General features: G+C 42.4%; 1 protein-coding gene across 7 annotated transcripts in view; it reads right to left on the bottom strand.

Annotated features, from left to right (window-relative positions):
* Window positions 1–2,649: 2,649 nt before the first annotated feature.
* Window positions 2,650–18,463, bottom strand: part of LRIG2 (leucine rich repeats and immunoglobulin like domains 2) — a 37,293-nt gene continuing 21,479 nt past the window's right edge. For 6 of the 7 annotated variants that reach the window (XM_036452636.2, XM_036452631.2, XM_036452635.2 and 3 more), the window contains 7 exons: window positions 13,508–13,671; window positions 12,748–13,068; window positions 11,545–11,820; window positions 9,930–10,385; window positions 9,158–9,307; window positions 7,107–7,385; window positions 2,650–5,098 (listed from right to left, as the gene is read on the bottom strand). In XM_036452636.2, coding sequence (XP_036308529.1) covers window positions 4,860–5,098; window positions 7,107–7,385; window positions 9,158–9,307; window positions 9,930–10,385; window positions 11,545–11,820; window positions 12,748–13,068; window positions 13,508–13,671 — 1,885 coding nt within the window. In that variant the 3' untranslated portion in view covers window positions 2,650–4,859. Of the gene's footprint in view, window positions 5,099–7,106; window positions 7,386–9,157; window positions 9,308–9,929; window positions 10,386–11,538; window positions 11,821–12,747; window positions 13,069–13,507; window positions 13,672–18,463 lie in introns of all 7 variants that reach the window. The other variant, XM_045586863.1, reaches the window with a different exon arrangement.

Here is an 18,463-nt window from a genome sequence, read left to right on the forward strand (position 1 = left end):
GAGGAAAGGGCCGCACTGAACAACTTGACTTACAACTCTCCTCAGGGACATCTAGTATCAGGGCCGCTCAGACTGACATCTTCTGATGGGCGGGGGGGCACAGAGGGAACATAGAAACAGACTACGGATCAAGAGGCCACTTCAAGCAGCTAAGAGAAATTCTAAGAGCAGTTGATCAATGATGACCAATTTCTCTTACAAGACAGTTACAGCTGATAACTATACTCCTTGCACCTGTTTTTCACCTTCACCCCACCCGTTGGTGCAGATTATTAGGACTGATAAGCAATACAACCTTGAGGGAACAGGTCCAAATATTACTCTTCAAAGACACACACACACACACACACACACACACACACACACACACACAGTTTAGTGCCCATAAAACCTTCCGATGATTCATGGGCTTTCAGGAGTTGTTTTGATAAGAGCAGCTTGTAATATATCTCTCAATTCAGAACTTGTTATTTTTGCAACAACCAAGGCAGTGCCCAAAACAGAGAGAAAATGAAAGCCAACTGGTGTTGGTTTAGCTTGTACTCCCAACAAAAAAGTTAGGAAAAGCAGGAGGGGGAAACATCTGCCAAACTCAACTGGAAAGAGACCGTGTAATAGAAAAACTAAACACTCCTAGCAGATTGCCAAAAAGCCTTAGCTGACTGTTTCAGTTACCTGCCCGCTGCTCCAAGAAGGAAAATAGGAAACGGAAGATGTACAATAGCATAAAATGACAGCAAATTTACCTCTGTAGCTCCATTACCCTCCTGGCATTCCTGTGGATAGTCAAGTAATTAGGAAAGGCCACCACACACTTGAGTGAAATGCTGGGTATAAAATTAAACACTGAAATTCCAACCTCGTTCTATATGGAGCCACTGATAAGAAGAAATAGGGACCAACATTAAATAAAGAGTAAAAGGGAGGGATATAATACATTATAGGCTTTAAACTTTTTATTGTGGTGGTGCTGTGTTAATTACTAATTATGTATTTCCGCAGAATAAGCCCAGGCTTTCATATTTTCAGCCATTAACACAGAATAGGCCAAAACACAGAACTCTTTTAAGAAAAATTCTTAAGTGCTCTATACTTACTTTATATAAAGGATTCTGAAAGGCAACGTTTTTCTGGAGATTTCCAATGATAAAATGAGAATCATCTTGCCCATATTCCATCTCAAGGCAGAAATTTCCTCAGAGTTATTAGCAGATGATTTCAGCCTCTGTGTGTACTTTCCCCCCCAAAAGGCTGATTATTCCAACTGTCAGACAAACCTAACAGGTCAGCGAGTGAGCTTATAAAGCACTAGGGGCCTGGTGCACGAAATTCGTGCAAGGGTCTTGGCCCTCGCAGGCCCGGCTTCATCCGGAAGGTGGTTCAGCTGTCGGGTCTATTTACATATTACACTTCTATTGTTATAGATTATAATAATCTATTATTATAGATTACCGGCAAGTGTATTCTGCACCTCCTGTAGCTGTTGCCCCACTGGTATGACCCAGGTCCTCTGGAACCAAAAAAGTGAACAACCCTTTAAGTAACTAAAGACTTTTATCGTATCTCCTTTTTCATAGAAAAATGGCTCAGTCTAAGTTGCTTAACATCTTAGTGTTCCTTTTACAATCTCCCAATAGGAAATGTGAAGGCAACTGTTTTTAAAACATGAACGTTACCGCACAGAGAAACACATGCTAAGCATTCTGAGATGGCACGCCGAGGGAACTGCCCGTGGGCGGGACCCACGGAGGACCTTGCATTCTAGGGGAAGCACAGTCGAAGCTGCCGAGGGCAGAAAGCCAGTGGCTGAGGTGTAGAGCCTGTGCCGGAAGGATGGAATTCAAGGAGGCTGGCTCTTCCAGGCAGGCTGGGAGAATCGGTCTGAGGGGTGCAAACAAATGAAGAGAATTGATGCATCGCTCCTGAGAGGAAGTGGTAATTGGGTCCCAGCATTTTTGTTCACCGGGCTCAGCCACACCCCTGGTTAAATAGGCAACAGGCGGACATTCCGATGCTGGAAAGAAACACTGCCGAGCCACTAATCTGGGTTACAGGAGAGCTCAATGTGCTTGGTCAAGAACAGATGCAATAATGAAAAGTTCCGGGGGTTCCTTCTAGGATTAGAATTTATTAAATTCGCCGAAACCGGTTTGGCTCACTGGATAGAGCGTCGGCTTGGGGACTGAAGGGTCCCGGGTTCGATTCCGGTCAAGGGCATGTACCTTGGTTGCGGGCACATCCCCAGTAGGGGGTGTGCAGGAGGCAGCTGGTCGATGACTCTCTCTCATTGATGTTTCTAGCTCTGTGTCTCTCTCCCTTCCTCTCTATACAAAACCAATAAAATATATTTTTAAAAAAGAATTTATTAAATTCATTATTTTCTTTAAAGACCGGGGGTATGTTATTCACATTTAAACAAATTCCTGAGTGGTATTTAGGTAAGTTTTTAGTTATGTAGACAAGCTAGGGAGATCTGGGAGTTGACAAAACCCCTGGCCGTCAGGAGACAGACACTGCAGAGCATGGCCACTGCCAACGCCATGGCGGCACCCAGGCAGCCACGTTCCTGGGCGCTGGTCCAGCCTGTTTTGTCTTCTCACACACGACAGCCGATGCTCACTTGAGGTCTGGCTGTATCTCCACCTTTTCCACTCAGGAAAGTCTATCAGAATATGAGGAAGAGTCTATCGTTGGTGGGGTAACTGTGAACACAGCAGCAAGGTGGCATACCGGTTACAAGTTAGGGGTGCCACACCCTCCAACTGAGGCAGACTCTGTGGAGTGCTCCGACACCAGCGCTCAGAGCTGCTGGCTAGAGAGCACTGGTGCTTGTCAATGCAGTCCAGTGTCCTTGCTTACTGACACTGTTTAGAAGCAGAGTATTTCTTCCCAGGAGTGTAGCTTATACCATTAACTCCTGCTACAGAGGAAATAAATCTGGCTCAAGTCCGAGCAAGCAGCATCTTGGTCTACTTAATAAACATCTTATGAAAGCAGCTTTTTATTAAAGTAGCATAATCCTCCTTGGCTCCTGGAGGGATCACAGGTTCATAGACTGTTACAGCTGGAAAGGGCTTCAGAGCCTCAGGAACGCGCCCTCATTTCGTAAGTGAGGAAACAGGCTGAGATGGAAAGGGACTGGCCCCTGATTACACAACTAGTAAATGGCAGAGGGAGGAATGCAATCAGGTCTCTCGATTCTAAGTCAGTACAAATTATACTTCAGCCTGGTAAGCAGGAAGAGGGATCCCAAATTAAATGGTGAAGAGGGAAAGGTAGTTAAGAAGTTCAAAGTGAAAATGAAGAAAGGCTGGTAGTTTTAAAAGGAAGAAGAAAGGCATGATGGTACAAAACAGCTCAAGAGGTGCTGCTGCCCAGGGGCGACTGGGGGTTGAGAACAAGCATTAAATCCTAGCAAGAAGCTGAGGAATTACGTGAGGTTAGAACCCTTGAAATGCACGATGACTTAGATATTCTCACTGCAGTGCCAGGGTGTGCAGTACATGGCTAGCACTTACGAGATGTAGAGGGCAGTTTGACCGCCTGCCTGCCTATGTAAGGAAATCTAAAAGCACAAAGAACTTCAGTCCATTCCATTCCATTAGTGTGAAGTCCTTTGTTTACATAAAAAAAATTTTTTTAAAAGCTTTTGCTATCAGAAATCCAGGAAAACTTTTTGGCTTAAATAATCACTTGTACAAAACAAGGACCACTCCAAAGCTCTCTAGTGTAAACATTTCCGCATGTCCTTCTACTTCCAAAGCCTTGCCCCTTCTTAAGATGCACTGTGCAGTGGTCGAAGGGACATTATAAAAGACAAACAGAAAAGAAACGATCTTTGGTTTCCTCATCAACGAAATGCTTTGCTGGAAGAAGATACCCCGAGTTTTCCTGTATTTATGCACATGTGGTGCCGACAGGACTGCTAGTGTTTTCAAAGAGCCTTCTTACCTCGGACAGGAAATAGTAGCTGGCACTTGTAAACAGGTGGCAAATGAGTAGCTGTATGAACCTTCAGGTACGAAGTAAGTGGTTAATTACACCAAGACTGTGTTTGCGTGCACCCAGTCACTGGGTACCCTGCCTCTGTACATTTTTAAAACTTTAAACAGTCTTTAAAATCACTAAACCAAGATATACAAAATCTGTCTGTGGTCTGAGAAGCTGCTGTCAACATTATAACTAGATATCATATATAATTTTGGCATATCAAAAATATTTACATTGCAGCCAACACTTATGTTCAATGAATACAAAAAAAAATTATTTATAAATGCACATATATTTACAATGAGCTTCCAGGGCGATAGGAATCCTCTCCCTACCCCCCAAAGGGAAAAGAAAAAAAAAAAAAGATTCACAAGAATACAAAACTCCTTGACCTGGTAACAAGTGGTCAAGCCCGGGATACTTGCCAAAGACTCTGAATATCAAAGCCTCACCAATCCGCTCTCGACTGCATGCTAAAACCCCGAACACGTCACACAAGCCAGAGTTATTTTTGCTCTTTGGGAGGCAGGATAGATTCTGTTTTCTCAGAATCGTTCTGCGGGTCGAGAAAATCAGCATGTTAAGCAGCAATGAGACTCCTTCCTAATATGCCGTGCACCCGGGCACACCCCCACATCTGTCCTGTGCCTTCCTCTGCCCCTCCGCACGCACACTGCTCACTGCATGTGCCCCGGGCGGTCGGCCATTATCTCTTCTTTGTCCGATATAAGCCCACCTTGGTGAGGTCAAATGTAATTGTAGACAGAGAGTGAAGGGAATGCTGACTTTGGGGTTTCTTCTCAACTCTGAGGTAGTAAATACAAAATTAATGAATTTGGGTCTTTGCCCAGACTTCATCCTAGAATATTTCATGTGCCCTCGCTTCCCTCTTGAATGTTCCGAGTCCTACTGAGATCAAACGCGTGGCCGTGCAACCTGTGGCAGGGCGAGGGCGAGGGCGAGGGGGAAGCGGAGCGGGCGGCACCGCCCTCCGCCAGGCCCTCGTGTTGGTGGAGCGGAGGTGGCTCGGGGACGGGCTGCTGGGAGAAGGGGGCAGGAGGCACGCCCCGTTCTCCGCTCATGGTCCACAGCGGCCGGGGCAACGTTTCTGAGAATCAAAGACAAGAACTGTCAGCAGGGAAGACAAGTTCAAAATTAATTTCCTAAAACTTTTCTTTTACCCAAATCCTCAAAGAAATAAAGATGCCCAGTATTCCTGCATAAGGATGTTGAGATCAAATATATATTTGCCATCTTCTTAGCAACAACTAAAAAAAGAAACGGGACGAATACTGGCACTATGGTCTTGCAAACCTTTCTACTCAACAAACTTAACCAATTATTTGCTGAATCCGTGCGCTATGTCTCCTACTTTTGCCTCTTGTTAATGATTCTGCTGCTTCAAAACCTGAAAATAAAACTCTTTAGACACATGGAAACAGACTAAGGGGCTAATAGTACTCACACTGTAATGGAAGTTGCATGAATCATAATAAAAATTGATTCAGAGAAGCCATTACAGGGTGGAGCAAAAGTAGACTTAAAGTTGTGAGAACATGAAACAGAATTTATTCTTGTTGTATTATTTATTAATTATTGTATTTCTTTCACTAGGAACAACTGTAAGCCTACTTTTGCCCCACCCTCTATATTTTTAAATAACAATTAGATGCCTATGTTTAAAAAAACTATCTTTAAAATAAACAATTTCCCTAGCTTCTAGCATTCTAATAATTCCAACAATAAGAAAACCAACAGCAGCGATTTCAAATCAGATTGTCTGTGCTCTGAGTTCGAAAGTGTGCATCTCTCATTCTCCTTATTCACTGCGGGGTAAGCCCTCTCCCCAAAGACCATTTACTGAAAGTAATGTTAACTTCATGGGGATGCATTTTGGAAAAAGCTTTTTGAAAAATTCTGGAAACATACTCAGAAATAAAATGTTTTAAAAACGCATCTGAAGAGTGAACGCCAGCAGTTTCTTGAGCTTTATATGCATCCAAATCAGCTCGGGTCCAGGGAGACTAAGGGCCTGTTCCCTGGTTGGGGGAACCCACCCGCTGCATTTCTCACAAGCTCCTGCTGACAGACCACTCTGAGTGGCAAAGAGCGAGAGGCCCTAGGAAAGGAATGAGCATCGCACCTACACACTCATCTGCTCATTTCCTCGCTTACAGACTGGAGTAACAATTACCACACCCCATTCGGAAAAGGATACAAATCTATGGGAAAACAGATTTAAAGCTGGTGCATTTCTTTCATGGACACTGAGATTAATTTTAAAGATAAGAGGCTAATTTTATTAACAGTATATACTTTTCTCTGACCTGACCCTCTTTAACATCTTCAGAGTTAATCTCTTAATTAAAACAGGAGCACATCACTTCTGCCAGGCCGCTCCCAGAAGCACCCCCACACTGCTTCCTCTGCAAACTGGGGTGCTCCCGCCCTGGTCCCAGTGCTCTGGCCCTCGGGCTCACAGGATGACTGACAGCTCGTGGAACACCTTTAATGGCCTTGAGAGAGTTTTGTTCTGCTTGTTTTACTGACCAAGCTGTTAGCAGGTGCTCCATCTGCACACCTAACATGTACTCCTTGCCCCAGGCTATGTGGGTCTGAGGACACTCTCCCAAAACTGCTTTCCCACTTAAGGCCCTGATCATGCCTCGTGGAGAAAAGCTAACACTGCCAAGGGATGCTGGCATTCAATACTTACCTGACAGCACAGCAACCAAATAAAGCATTTAAACATCTTCTTGGTAAAAACCTGCATCTAATTATATATCCTTAGCATTTCAGATCTCCATCATTTAAGTAAGATGAAAGTAAAAAAAGTAACTCCTATGGAAACGTTCTGAAAGCTGCGGCTTCTGAATTTTTAGAGGTGTGGTCTTGCTCTTTCCACAGAAGCTGTTTTCATCCAAAAGACGCAGACTCCCCTGTAACTCTGGTCTCTGAAAATCTCCTGCTCTAACTCACACCATGTAATAGTAGCTAAAGACTCATTACACCAACCGGACTGCTGCGTCCTGCCAGACAAGAGTGCTAACGACATGACAGAGAAAACCGAACAGGTGAGATGGAAACAAAACGAACACACAGCACTGTGCCCTCACCGCTGCTCATCTGCGCGGAGGGGAGCTTCCTCTCGTGGTTGGTGGGAAAGGCAGGCGTCTCTCTGTCCGCCGGTGACACTAGGCTCTCCAGGGTTGCGGCATCTTGGGGAGGATGTGCCAGATACGGCTCTTTGGGCATCTGGACCATGAGGCTCGACAGTGTCTGATCTAGAACATCCTCCTCAGCGATGTAGGTGTACGGACAGTACTCTCGCGTCCTGGAGTAGATGTTGGCGTTGTCGTAACAATCTGAGCAGATAACCCGGGTTCCAGAGCCACCTGAGGTCAACATGAGAGAGAAGCCGAACAGCCTTCAGTGAAAGAACCAGCTTTACCATCACCAGTTTTTATCCAACCGTTGCCATCATCATCATCATAGCTAGCAATTATTCCACACTAACGTTACTGACCAGGTGAAGTTCGAAGGTCTTCTGTAAATTAACTATTTAATCCTCACAACATACTATTTCCCCCTTCTTCCAGATGGATTAACTCAACACAGAGAAGTTAAGTAATTGGCCTAAGCATAGTGCCAGAGTGAGGAGCTGAAATCTGAACTCGGCACTCTGGCTCCAGCTCACGCTCTTGACTAAGCCATCTTTGTCCAGCCTGGATAAAGTCATGCTCAAATCAAAGGAGCCAAAATAAGGCTGGCACTGTGCTACAAGACATGTTTGGCTTAAGCAAAATGAAGCAGAGAACAAGGAGTTATGATCGCTTCACTTCACAAAAGCCCGTATTACTTTCATGAGTCAAGAGGTTAAGCAACACTAGCGGCGGAAAGTACCCTGAAAAAGCCAAGAGTCCTGCCCAACAAGCCTGTGTTTGGCAGAGGTAAAAGCTGAACAGTGAGCTCCCTGGGCTGCTATGTGCTTTGAAAACTGAGTGATGAAAAAGAGCGAGGAATAAAGAGCGAGGTACTTAATTCACGATCAAGCAACAAAATGTTAGACCTAGGAGAAATCTAAATGTAGTTTTGTTTAACCCAGAAAGCAGTGTTATTTCCCACAAATTTCAGAGTGAAAGCTTTACGTATTTTTTTTAAAGCTAAAAATACCCCTTTTTCATGGAGAACCAAAAAAATCCAACTTGTCAATTACATAGAGAAGTTCTGTCAACACCCAGCATAAAAAATCTCTAGAAATGGAGCAGACCTTCCATTTGTATTGGATTTGAAATACTACACAGGTTTGCTGAAGGAATCTGCTAAGCCCTAAGGAAAAGGCTTTATAAAATACTGTGGTTTTTAGCTACAAGGAAATTAACTTGTTCACGGCCAGAGAGCTGGAAAGAGGGACTAGGAACCAAACCCGATTCTACCCCTTCACTCACCTTCCTGCGGGAAGGGAGGAATGGGAAGAATAGCTGTGTTGAGAACATGGGTTCAATTAAGGGACATTTCATATTTCTCTGATATAAGCTGAAAAACATCATTGCCGTTTAAACTTCAGTGATTATGTACCTGTCAGCAGGAGAAACAAATCTCCCCTAGACATGGTCTGAAGGATGTTCACGCCTGAAATGAGATAAAAGACACCTAATTTCCAGAGCTTCTCCTTCCCATAACAGCACTGGTTTGGGAGACTGTGCTGGGTAGTGCTCTCAATCCCTTTAGGATGTGTTTCTCGTACCTGTCAGGTGACTTTCTTCTCTGTTTAAGACTTCAGTCAATTTTTATCCTAGTTTGCATAGGGTCAAATGTTTTGAGCATCTCTAAAAATACTGCTTCAATATTCTAACCATATTAATATTGAAGCCAATTTTATAAAGCACTAGCACTAGTAAATCCACTATTAAATCCACTTAACAGTGAAGGAAGAAAATGGAAGTGATTGCCTGAATATTGCTGACGCATTATTTCATCTGTAAGTGCATGTGTGTATGGGATTCTTAATCTTTGATCTACTAACTTGAATTTAGAAATAAAAAATACTTTAAAAAAATAAATAATAAATAAAATAAAAATACTGCTTCAGGTTAAAGGGCAAAACTAGACACTAAAAAACTCAAGCAGGCAGGGCTGCAATGTAAGCACAGACAGCAGTCATTACCATCGGCGCCTTTGTGCACATATCCGTTGGCAGGAGGCATGAGCTGCTGATGGCTGCCCGCCTCGGAGTTGCTGTAGCCTTCCTGCGGCTCAGACAGAGTTCCTTGGGAAGACAAGTAGCTGGGAATGTCTGCAGGCAGGTTGAGCTCCTCTGCAAAAGAGAAATCTGTCTGTAACTCACAGATAAAGTTAGGCAATTTAAGCCAACGCTCAGAGACCACTTTATAAATGTGTTCCATTTGGATACTATTGGCCAGGAAAATGTTGTATGTGTATCTAAGAACTTAAACTCTCCCCTAAAATCCTTTCTCACTAGAATTTCCCCTAAAATCATCTCACTAGACTTCTCAAAGCATCACTGTAATAGTATTACCAAAAGAAACAAAACCTAAGGTCGGAAATCTTATCTGTAGGTAGGTACTTTCACAGTCTGTGGCTGAAACTCCTCTCACAGCATTTCAGAGTGAGGCATGTGAAAGACTGATCAGCCATAAGGGCTCCCGTCCACACAGAGAAATTACAATGGACATGACCTTGAGGCATTCAAAGAAGAAGAGTAAACTTTTAACGGAGTGTCCACAAATTCTTAAAACTATTTATGAGAGAGGTTCTGTTATATCAAGGAAATTGGATATTTTAACAGAAGAACTCTTCCTTCTACCACAAACTAGTAAAAAGTAAACAAAGTTCCCCAGTCTTTACATTTTACAGTAAATTCTACACTACATTCCTGATTCAAGTACGAGCCAAAGGTGTCAACTGGTGGCACTCACCTGTGTTGGTGATACTGTAGTCTTCACTTTTCCTTCTCATGTGGTAAATAACGATGACCCAGATCAAAGAGGTGCCCACCACACAGCAGACCACGACGATGACGACAATGCCAACTGTGGTCCAGCCGTCGTCCTCGTGCCCGAGGCTGCTCTGGGAGGAGTCACAGTTGGGGGAGGAGATGACATTTAGGTAAATGTGACCACGTTCTGTTCCCAGAGTGTTGGACATGATGCAGGTGTATTTCCCAGCATCCTCCAGCCCAGCATCCACGATGATGAGCAGCTGGTTGGCTGCAGCGAAGAAGTGGCGCTCGGTCACAAGCAGCGGGCCGTCGTCTTTGGTCCAGTTGAGGCGAGGGGCAGGGCTCCCCCCGGCGATGCACTGTAACACCGCAGTCTCACCCCGGGTGACCGTCTTGTCCTCCAGCGGTCTAACAAAGGAGGGCGTCTCTAACAAAAAACGTATAAAAATCATAGTAAGCAATTTTATTCCTTAAGTCCTACTGGATTAGACTAATGAGGTGAAAATGAAATAGGTAATTCCATATACTCATGGGACGATTACAAGTTAGTATTTCAGGAAAGCAAAAGTCTCAAAAAACCTAAATCTTATCTCAGTAATTCCACCTTGGACAAGCTAGCCTAAGCTAAGGAATTCAAAAATTTCTACACAGAGCTATTTATTATAAAATGAGTTGTAATTTTTTTAAATAAAGGGAAAAATCTAAAAACCTATCAGGAGAATTGTTAATTGAATTACAGTAAACAGCCACCTGATATTTTATGAAGACCAAAAACAGGGTAACCCAGTGATAATATTAAGTGGGAAAAAGCAGGTATATATAACTAAATAAAAATGAGTTTAAAAAAAAAGTCCAGAATATGACAAAATCTTTAACAACTGTTTGAGTGACTTTCCCTCCTTTATTCTAACTTTCTGTATAACTAACATTTTTAAACACAATAAACTTATCTTTTTATTATACAAGTAAATAACACAAACCAATGAACTTTTAAAAACCTTAACATCTAGGAGAATAGACAACTAAAAATAGAATATCCCGGGAGTTTAAATCCATGAAGAAAAGCATTGTCATTAGAAAAAAAGGTTTGAAAGGAGAAATCTATAGGGGAAAGACATTTTACTAGAGCATAAAATTAAAAGGAGCACGCTGGATGGAAAAAGGGAAATCTAACTAGAGGACAGGTCATTCTGTCTGTATTTAAAAAACAAATGTAAATGACCTGGAGGGAAAACAGTTAAACTGTCTCAAGTTCCTAAAAAACAACTGAAACTCACTACTGGAGAGCAGAAGAACCATGTGTATGAAGCAGGCACCGTGCGGAGGGAGACGTAACAGACACACTTAGGGACTTGCGTTTTCATTTCCTGTGATAACCCTCTCTGAATCCGCCCTCAGCACTCCCCCAGATCTCAGCTACCTGAGCCGCTAGGTCCCTCGGCTCACATAACCCTGCACAACTGGCAGAACAAGTGACGAGATGTGAGGATCACTGCTGAGGTCTCAGACTTTTCTCGCCGTGAAGACCAAGGTTAGGTCCCCCATGAAAAGGCTCCTACAGAAGGGGCCCCCGGCGGTGAGCATACCGAGCACCGTGAGTGAGGCGTTGGCCGAGAGGCCTCCCGCTATGTTCTGCGCCATGCAGCTGTAGATGCCCATGTCTTCTATCTTCACGTTTGCGATGAAGAAGACGTCGTCCTCGGGCATGACATGCATCCGTCTCTCTCGGGCTGCAGGAAAGTCAGTCCCGCCGTCTTTCTGCCAGGAAATCTGCGGTGCGGGGTGCCCTTCGGCAGCACACTCTAATCTGGCCATGGCTCCGGTGCGAATGGTGAGATCCATAGGGGTTTTCAGAAAAGATGGCATCTCTGTTCCAGGAAAGATCACGGAGGCAAAGGGAGTGAGGGAAAACACACACACTCAGGGAGAACCTGCTGGGCCAATGACAGCTGTCGTCATGCTGCATACTTAGGGAGACATGCTCTCTGGGCTGACAGTAAAATGCAACTTCAGGGGCCATCTTTTCTCTTGACTTGGAGTATCTGCAGTACAGTGATGATCACCCTTCTGGAGTACATGACACACCTTTCTTAGGCCACAAACCTTTCTGAACTCCGTATCTTAGAACCTGGTATTTACTAACTTCCTTACTTAAGAGACTAAACGGTGCTTCTTACACTAACCTCTACAGTGCTGTCAAGAGAACTCTATAATTTAAAAAAAATTATGCCTTCAAAAATCTCATAAAACAACACACAAGCAAAACGTAAGTACATCTTTTGAGTGCACAGTCTAAAATGTTGTAGTTATTCAATCTAACGGGCGATAAATAGATCAAGCTGTTTTGGAGAAGTTGTTTTCTAGCCACGGAGAAGAGAGCACTAATTTCAACAACGGTTGTGTGTGACTACATGAAGACAATGATGATCATCACAGGACCTAGAAATGTGCTAAACACACCACTACTGAAAGGCCCTGTGAACAACGCCAGGAATGAATTTCACGGTTCTCAGAACAGAATTATGGTCTGGGGAGAAAATGGAGAATTCCAAAACTATTTTTTCAAAAGCATAAATAACAGTGAAAGCAGCTTCTCTTCTGGGGACATGGAATTCACATTTGCCTCTCAACCAATGACCAATTAGGGATGAAATGGACAAGCTGACAATTCAGACTATACATGATCCTCCTCAAATGTAAGGTTTTACCTAATTTTCTTGAGTCAAATGATTCAAAATGTAATGTGGAAAATCCTCCCAACTACAGAAAATCTATTAGGGGGCACAATTCCTCACCGTTCACAGTCAGTTTGGCTTTATAAGAATAGTTAGAACCAAAGTGATTGGTAATGATGCACTGATATCTTCCTTCCTCTGTGAAATTCACGTTGAAAAGGTGTAAGACACTAGTGTATTCCAGAGCCTCTCCAGCTTGCTGTTGGTAACGAACAAAATTCTCAATGTCAGCGTCATACAGGATCTCACTGTCTTTGCGCCACACGGCAGACATGGGTGAGTCACTGCTGCTCACGGCAGCGCACGTCAGAGTCACGTTCACACCTCTGAGAGCAGTTGTGGTTTCAGGATGCCTTCTTATCTGTGGCTTGAGAAAATCATCTAAGGGAAAATAATGGGGCAGGAGACAAGTCAGTTGTTTATTTTTGCTTCTACAAATTCAATTTTAAAACAAGTAATGTAAAATTGTGTGTTCTATTTACAAGATGGCATCTTAAGACTGAAAGAGACTATATAGAATCCAATTCCTCGTTTAAAGATGGAAGGATGAGGCCGATAAGGTCAAATGACTTGCTCAGAGACATGTAAGTCAGTAGCAGAGCCTGGACCAGAACCCATGTTTTCAAACTCTTCCCACTATCCCTTACTGACAGTGACGCCTAGAATATACTTCTTAAGCATTAGCAGTTACTGGGAATAAAAGAAAAACCGATATTAAAATTTCAAGACAAGTTCTAATGCTATTACCCTCTTTATAAAAAATTCTACTGTTAAGATGTAAGAGTGTAATATAGAAAATTTAAAAACCAAAAACACAAACCACAGACAAAATCCTTCAGATCCACATTCAGGATGCTGTGCCCCGCCAGCCACTCGGGGTGTGCACACGTTGCATTCACAGAATGCTGAAAGTTATTATCGACGAGCCATTGAAGCAGCCACTTCAAATGGCAGTCACAGAGCAAACTGTTTGTGTTCAGAATCCTGCAGAAACAGAGAGGAAAAGAAGTGCTTTTTACTTTGCATTCCAAGTTTCTTTAAGCATTAAAAGCTGACTACATACCTATGTATCTTTCTTGCCAAAATAATGTTTAACCTGAGTCTAACCAGGAGAAAACAAATGGAGACTGTCAGCTGAATTCCTCAAATACTGTCAGTGCCATGACAGATTCTAATGGGGAGGGGGGCCAGGTGCCTATCTTAGACCAAAGGAGACTACAGAGCCATCACAGCGAATAAAATGAGTGATCCCTGACCGGAAAAACAGACCTACAAAGTTCATTTTCTGACACGAACTGCTTATTTCACTGGGTGTGACAACAGTGCTGCGGTGATATCACTGTTTTTAGGAAATACATGCTGATTGATTTTTAGAAGTGAACTGTCATGCTGTTTTCAACTTACTCTCAAATTGTTTAGTAAAAATGCAGTGTGTATATATATCTATCCATCTGTGTGTGTGTGTAGAGAGAGAGACAAAGAAGTAATGGGAGAGAGGGAGAGAAGGAGGGGAGAGAGAAAAATAGATATCAAATTTAGCAAAAAGTTAATTAATTGGTGAATCTAGGTAAAGGGTATATGAAAGTTCCTTTACTTTTCTTTAAATCTTTAAGGTTTAAAATTTCCCCAGAGCCCTAACCAGTTTGGCTCAGTGGATAGAGTGTCAGCCTGTGAACTAGGGGGTCCCGGGTTCGATTCTGATCAAGGACATGTACCTTGGTTGTGGCACATCCCCAAAGGGGGGAGTGCAGGAGGCAGTTGATCGATGTTTTTCTCTCATCGATGTTTTTAACTCTCTATTCCTCTCCCTTCCTCTCCATAAAAAAAAAAAAAAATCAATAAAATATATATTTTTAAAAACAAAAACAAAACCGGAAGCACTCCTAAATGATACAGTTGCTAAATAAAATAAAATAAATAAAATAAAATAAAATAAAAAATTTCCCCAGAAAAATTTAGGGAAAAAAGCTTAATATATATGTTGAAGCATAAACACATCTTTGTTGTGGAGGATATAATTTTTTCAAATTACTTCACTGAGACTGAACACACTTCAGCCTGTGGCAATGTGTGCTATAACTTAAACTAAGAACCTCTGAAAAATCGTGTGTGGTCTATAATAGGCCTAAAACACATACTGAGGGGGCAAAAGTAGCTAAAGTATGTGTGAAATAACTGATTCTTACATTATTATTATTTGTACTGTAACTGTTAACCTACTTTTGCCCCACCCTGTAAATAAATAAAAAAATCAGTGTTTTCTTTTAATGGTCCCTCAGTTACTTTTAAAGTTTGGTATAAAGTACCAAAGATCTGATTCCGAAGAAGTTTCAGTCTTTAAGGAAATAGCAAAAGCCATGTTTTATCAAGGATAATTTTAGCCAAAACCGGTTTGGCTCAGTGGATAGAGCGTCAGCCTGTAGACTGAAAGGTCCCAGGTTCGATTCCGGTCAAGGGCATGTACCTTGGCTGCGGGCACGTCTCCAGTGGGGGGATGTGCAAGAGGCAGCTGATTGATGATTCTCTCTCATCGATGTTTCTAACTCTCTATCCCTCTCTCTTCCTCTCTGTAAAAAATCAATAAAATATATATTTTTAAAAAGGATAATTTTAATTAAGTAGGCCAAAAGTTACCTTATGCATTTAAAAATTCTTATGTTACATTCACTCATTCAATCATAGAGGAATACTGAAGTCTACTACATGCCAGATATTGCAGGCTGTGGAACTATATACTTCACAGAGCTTCTGTATTTAAACCAAGCAAAAAACAAATAAATGCAAATATAATGGCAGAAAGTAAGTGCTATCAAGAAAAACAAAGCTAGGCAATGGCCCTGAGGTAGCAGCTACGTTTAGGTGGAGAGGTCAGGGAAAGGTTCTTTGAAGCGATGACATCTGGACAAAGACCCAGGAAAAGTGACAGCAATCAGCGAAAAGACTTGTGGGTAAGAGTGTGGCGGACAGAGGAAAGGGAGGGGCGGTGACAGAATGAGGTCAGAGCGGGGCCGGGAGAGCCAGGCCCTGCAGGCGCTTTATGAGCTAAGAACTCAAGTTGTTTTCTCGTTGTGTGTGACGGGAAGCCACGGGATGGCTGAGAAGAGGAACGATGTCTGACTTACGGTTTCTTAGGTATGAACTGGACCCGGGAGGCCTGGACTAATTCCGCTACTTACATTAGGCAAGATACTGCATGTCTCCAAAATCTGTTTCTCTCTCTGGAAAACGGGACTGAAAGTGCCTACCTCAAAAACAATTTTAAGTAAAGTATTTAGCACAGTGCCTGGCCACAGAAACCACTGAATTCACTTTAGTGCCCTTCGCTTCTCTTTCTCTGCATCTTTCTACCCTGTGCATGCTAACCGACCCTGCCCACAAGTGCCTCTGAGAGCACCCCGCATTCTCTCAGCATGTGGATAGACACCAAAACATTAACAGTCCTTGTCTTCAGGTAGTAGGGATTTGGTATCTCTTTTTCCCTTTTGGTTTAACGGTACTTTCTAATTTTTCTTCCATGATTATATAATTTCAATGCAAAATATTTTCAATTTATATGCAACTCTCCCATCTCCCCTCAAATTTACGCCAAGTATTGTGAACAATATAAAAAATGTAGAGTTTTAAGTAAGTGTTGATGTAAAAAGTATTATAACTATGACTTCAATTTAAAGTAACCACACACCAAAAGGTGGCAGGTTCGATTCCGGGTCAGGGCACATACTCAGGCTGCAGGTTCTGTCCCCGGTTTGGGCATGTACAGGAGGCAACAGATTGATTTCTCTCTCTTTCTTTCTCTACCCCTCACCTCCTCCTCTCTCTAAAATCAAATGTTAAAAATTAAATAAAGTAACCAAAACTCCTCAGTAAAAAAAGCTGTATTATAGTTCCTGCATTAGCAATTTGTTCAAGTCAATTCCCATATTACTGACATGACACTCTGAAGAATAAACTATAACGTGTTTTCATCTACTATCTAAATTACATTTTTAACTGAGCTCTTATACAAGAGGTAAAAAAAAAAGGGGGGGGAGAGGGCCCACTTAAAAATTCTTGCAGAAAATAACTAATGATAATTACCATAACATTTCATTTTTGTTAATATTATTTATTCAGTTTTTTCAATGTGCCAGGCCTGTGCTGAGCATCTTCTCAAATCTCCCCCAAGTTTACTAATGTTTTGGGGGCAAGAGGAGACGGGTCCTAACTCCTCATGACCTAAAGGTACTATATCCTACATGCCCTGGCTCTTGTTTATTAACTCCCTGGCCTCATCTCCTTCCACTCCTGCCCTGCTCTTGTCTTCCAGCCATACCAGTGTCAAGCACAAGAAGTCAGGGCCTTTTCTGCCGAAGCCAGTTTGGCTCAGTGGTAGAGCGTCGGTCTGCGGACTGAAAGGTCCCAGGTTCGATTCCGATCAAGGGCATGTACATTGGTTGCGAGCACATCCCCGGTGGGGGGGTGTGCAAGAGGCAGCTGGTTGATGTTTCTCTCTCATCGATGTTTCTAGCTATCTCTCTCTCCCTTCCTCTCTGTAAAAAATTAATAAAATATATTTTTATTAAAAAAAAAAAAAAAAAGTCAGGGCCTTTTCAATTGCTCTTCCCTGTGCCTGGATGCCCTTAAGCCAGTAGTCAATGGTTTGCCATTTCATCCCTGGCTCCAATGCTATATCTTCAGAAAGCCTTTTCTCTTTGACTCATATAAAACAGCAATCCCTGCCACTCTACATACCTTAGACCAGCTTTGCCTTTCATCAGCATATTTATTACTTGATAATATAATACACTAGAGGAAAGGGCCTAAGCTGGCAGTCGGAAATCCCTCTTTCAATTGGGGGCTCTTAAAGCCCAGGTCCCCTCACTCCTTACCACCTGCTTCTAGCAGAAGCGGGAGAGCCATGAGCCCCGCTTATGGGTGTGCGTCACTCCCCCTGTGGGAGCGCACTGACCACCAGGGGGCAGCTCCTGCATTGAGCATCATAGCAACTAGTTGTTCCTGGTCGGACAATTTGCATGTTAGGCTTTTATTATAAAGGATATCCACTGATCCATTACCTGTCTTCCTTAGAATTTATTGTAATATACTATGAAACAGAGACTTTGCCTTGAACAATGATTTATGTAGAAGATGACAATAAACTCCCTGAATGACTAAATTAATCTCATATTATCCTCACAAGCCCTGAGGAAGGTGCTGCTGTCATTTTAAGTAGGAAAACAGTCTTAGACTAATCAGTGTGTCTGATGTCACATAGTTCTGGGTAACAGAGCAAGAATCTGTTTGAACTATAGCATACTTCCAGTGCATCTCAAACTATATGGTGAAGAACCGGTTCTTAAAATTTCCCATCTGTTATAAATCAACACTTTTATAAAGTTGAACTAAGTGTTACAGTAATGTCAAACTCTTTTAAACGTTTTAAAACACATTTCTATCCATATCTCATCATGAACAAGTTCTGGTCCACAGACATTCCTTTAAATAGCTTTCCGGTAGAGCAAGATAAAAGTTACTGGCCCTTAATGCTAACCATTGGCCGAACAGTTGAACTAGTTACCACCCTACCCCACCCCAGCCCAATGAAATCTTGAAACTATTAAAAGCAATTTTTTTTAAAATCATGAATGAAAAAAAGGTATAAGATATGTATTTTCTATAACAACTATATGCAGTTTTGAACATTTCAGTAGCTTGAACACATTAGAGACATCCTTTTTGACCATGATATTGAAAGTGCTAGATCATCTCCAAAAAAATGACATAATCCCCCAAGTGT

This window comes from Pipistrellus kuhlii, unplaced genomic scaffold (genome assembly GCF_014108245.1).
Source record: "Pipistrellus kuhlii isolate mPipKuh1 unplaced genomic scaffold, mPipKuh1.p scaffold_m20_p_24, whole genome shotgun sequence".
NCBI lineage: Eukaryota > Metazoa > Chordata > Mammalia > Chiroptera > Vespertilionidae > Pipistrellus > Pipistrellus kuhlii.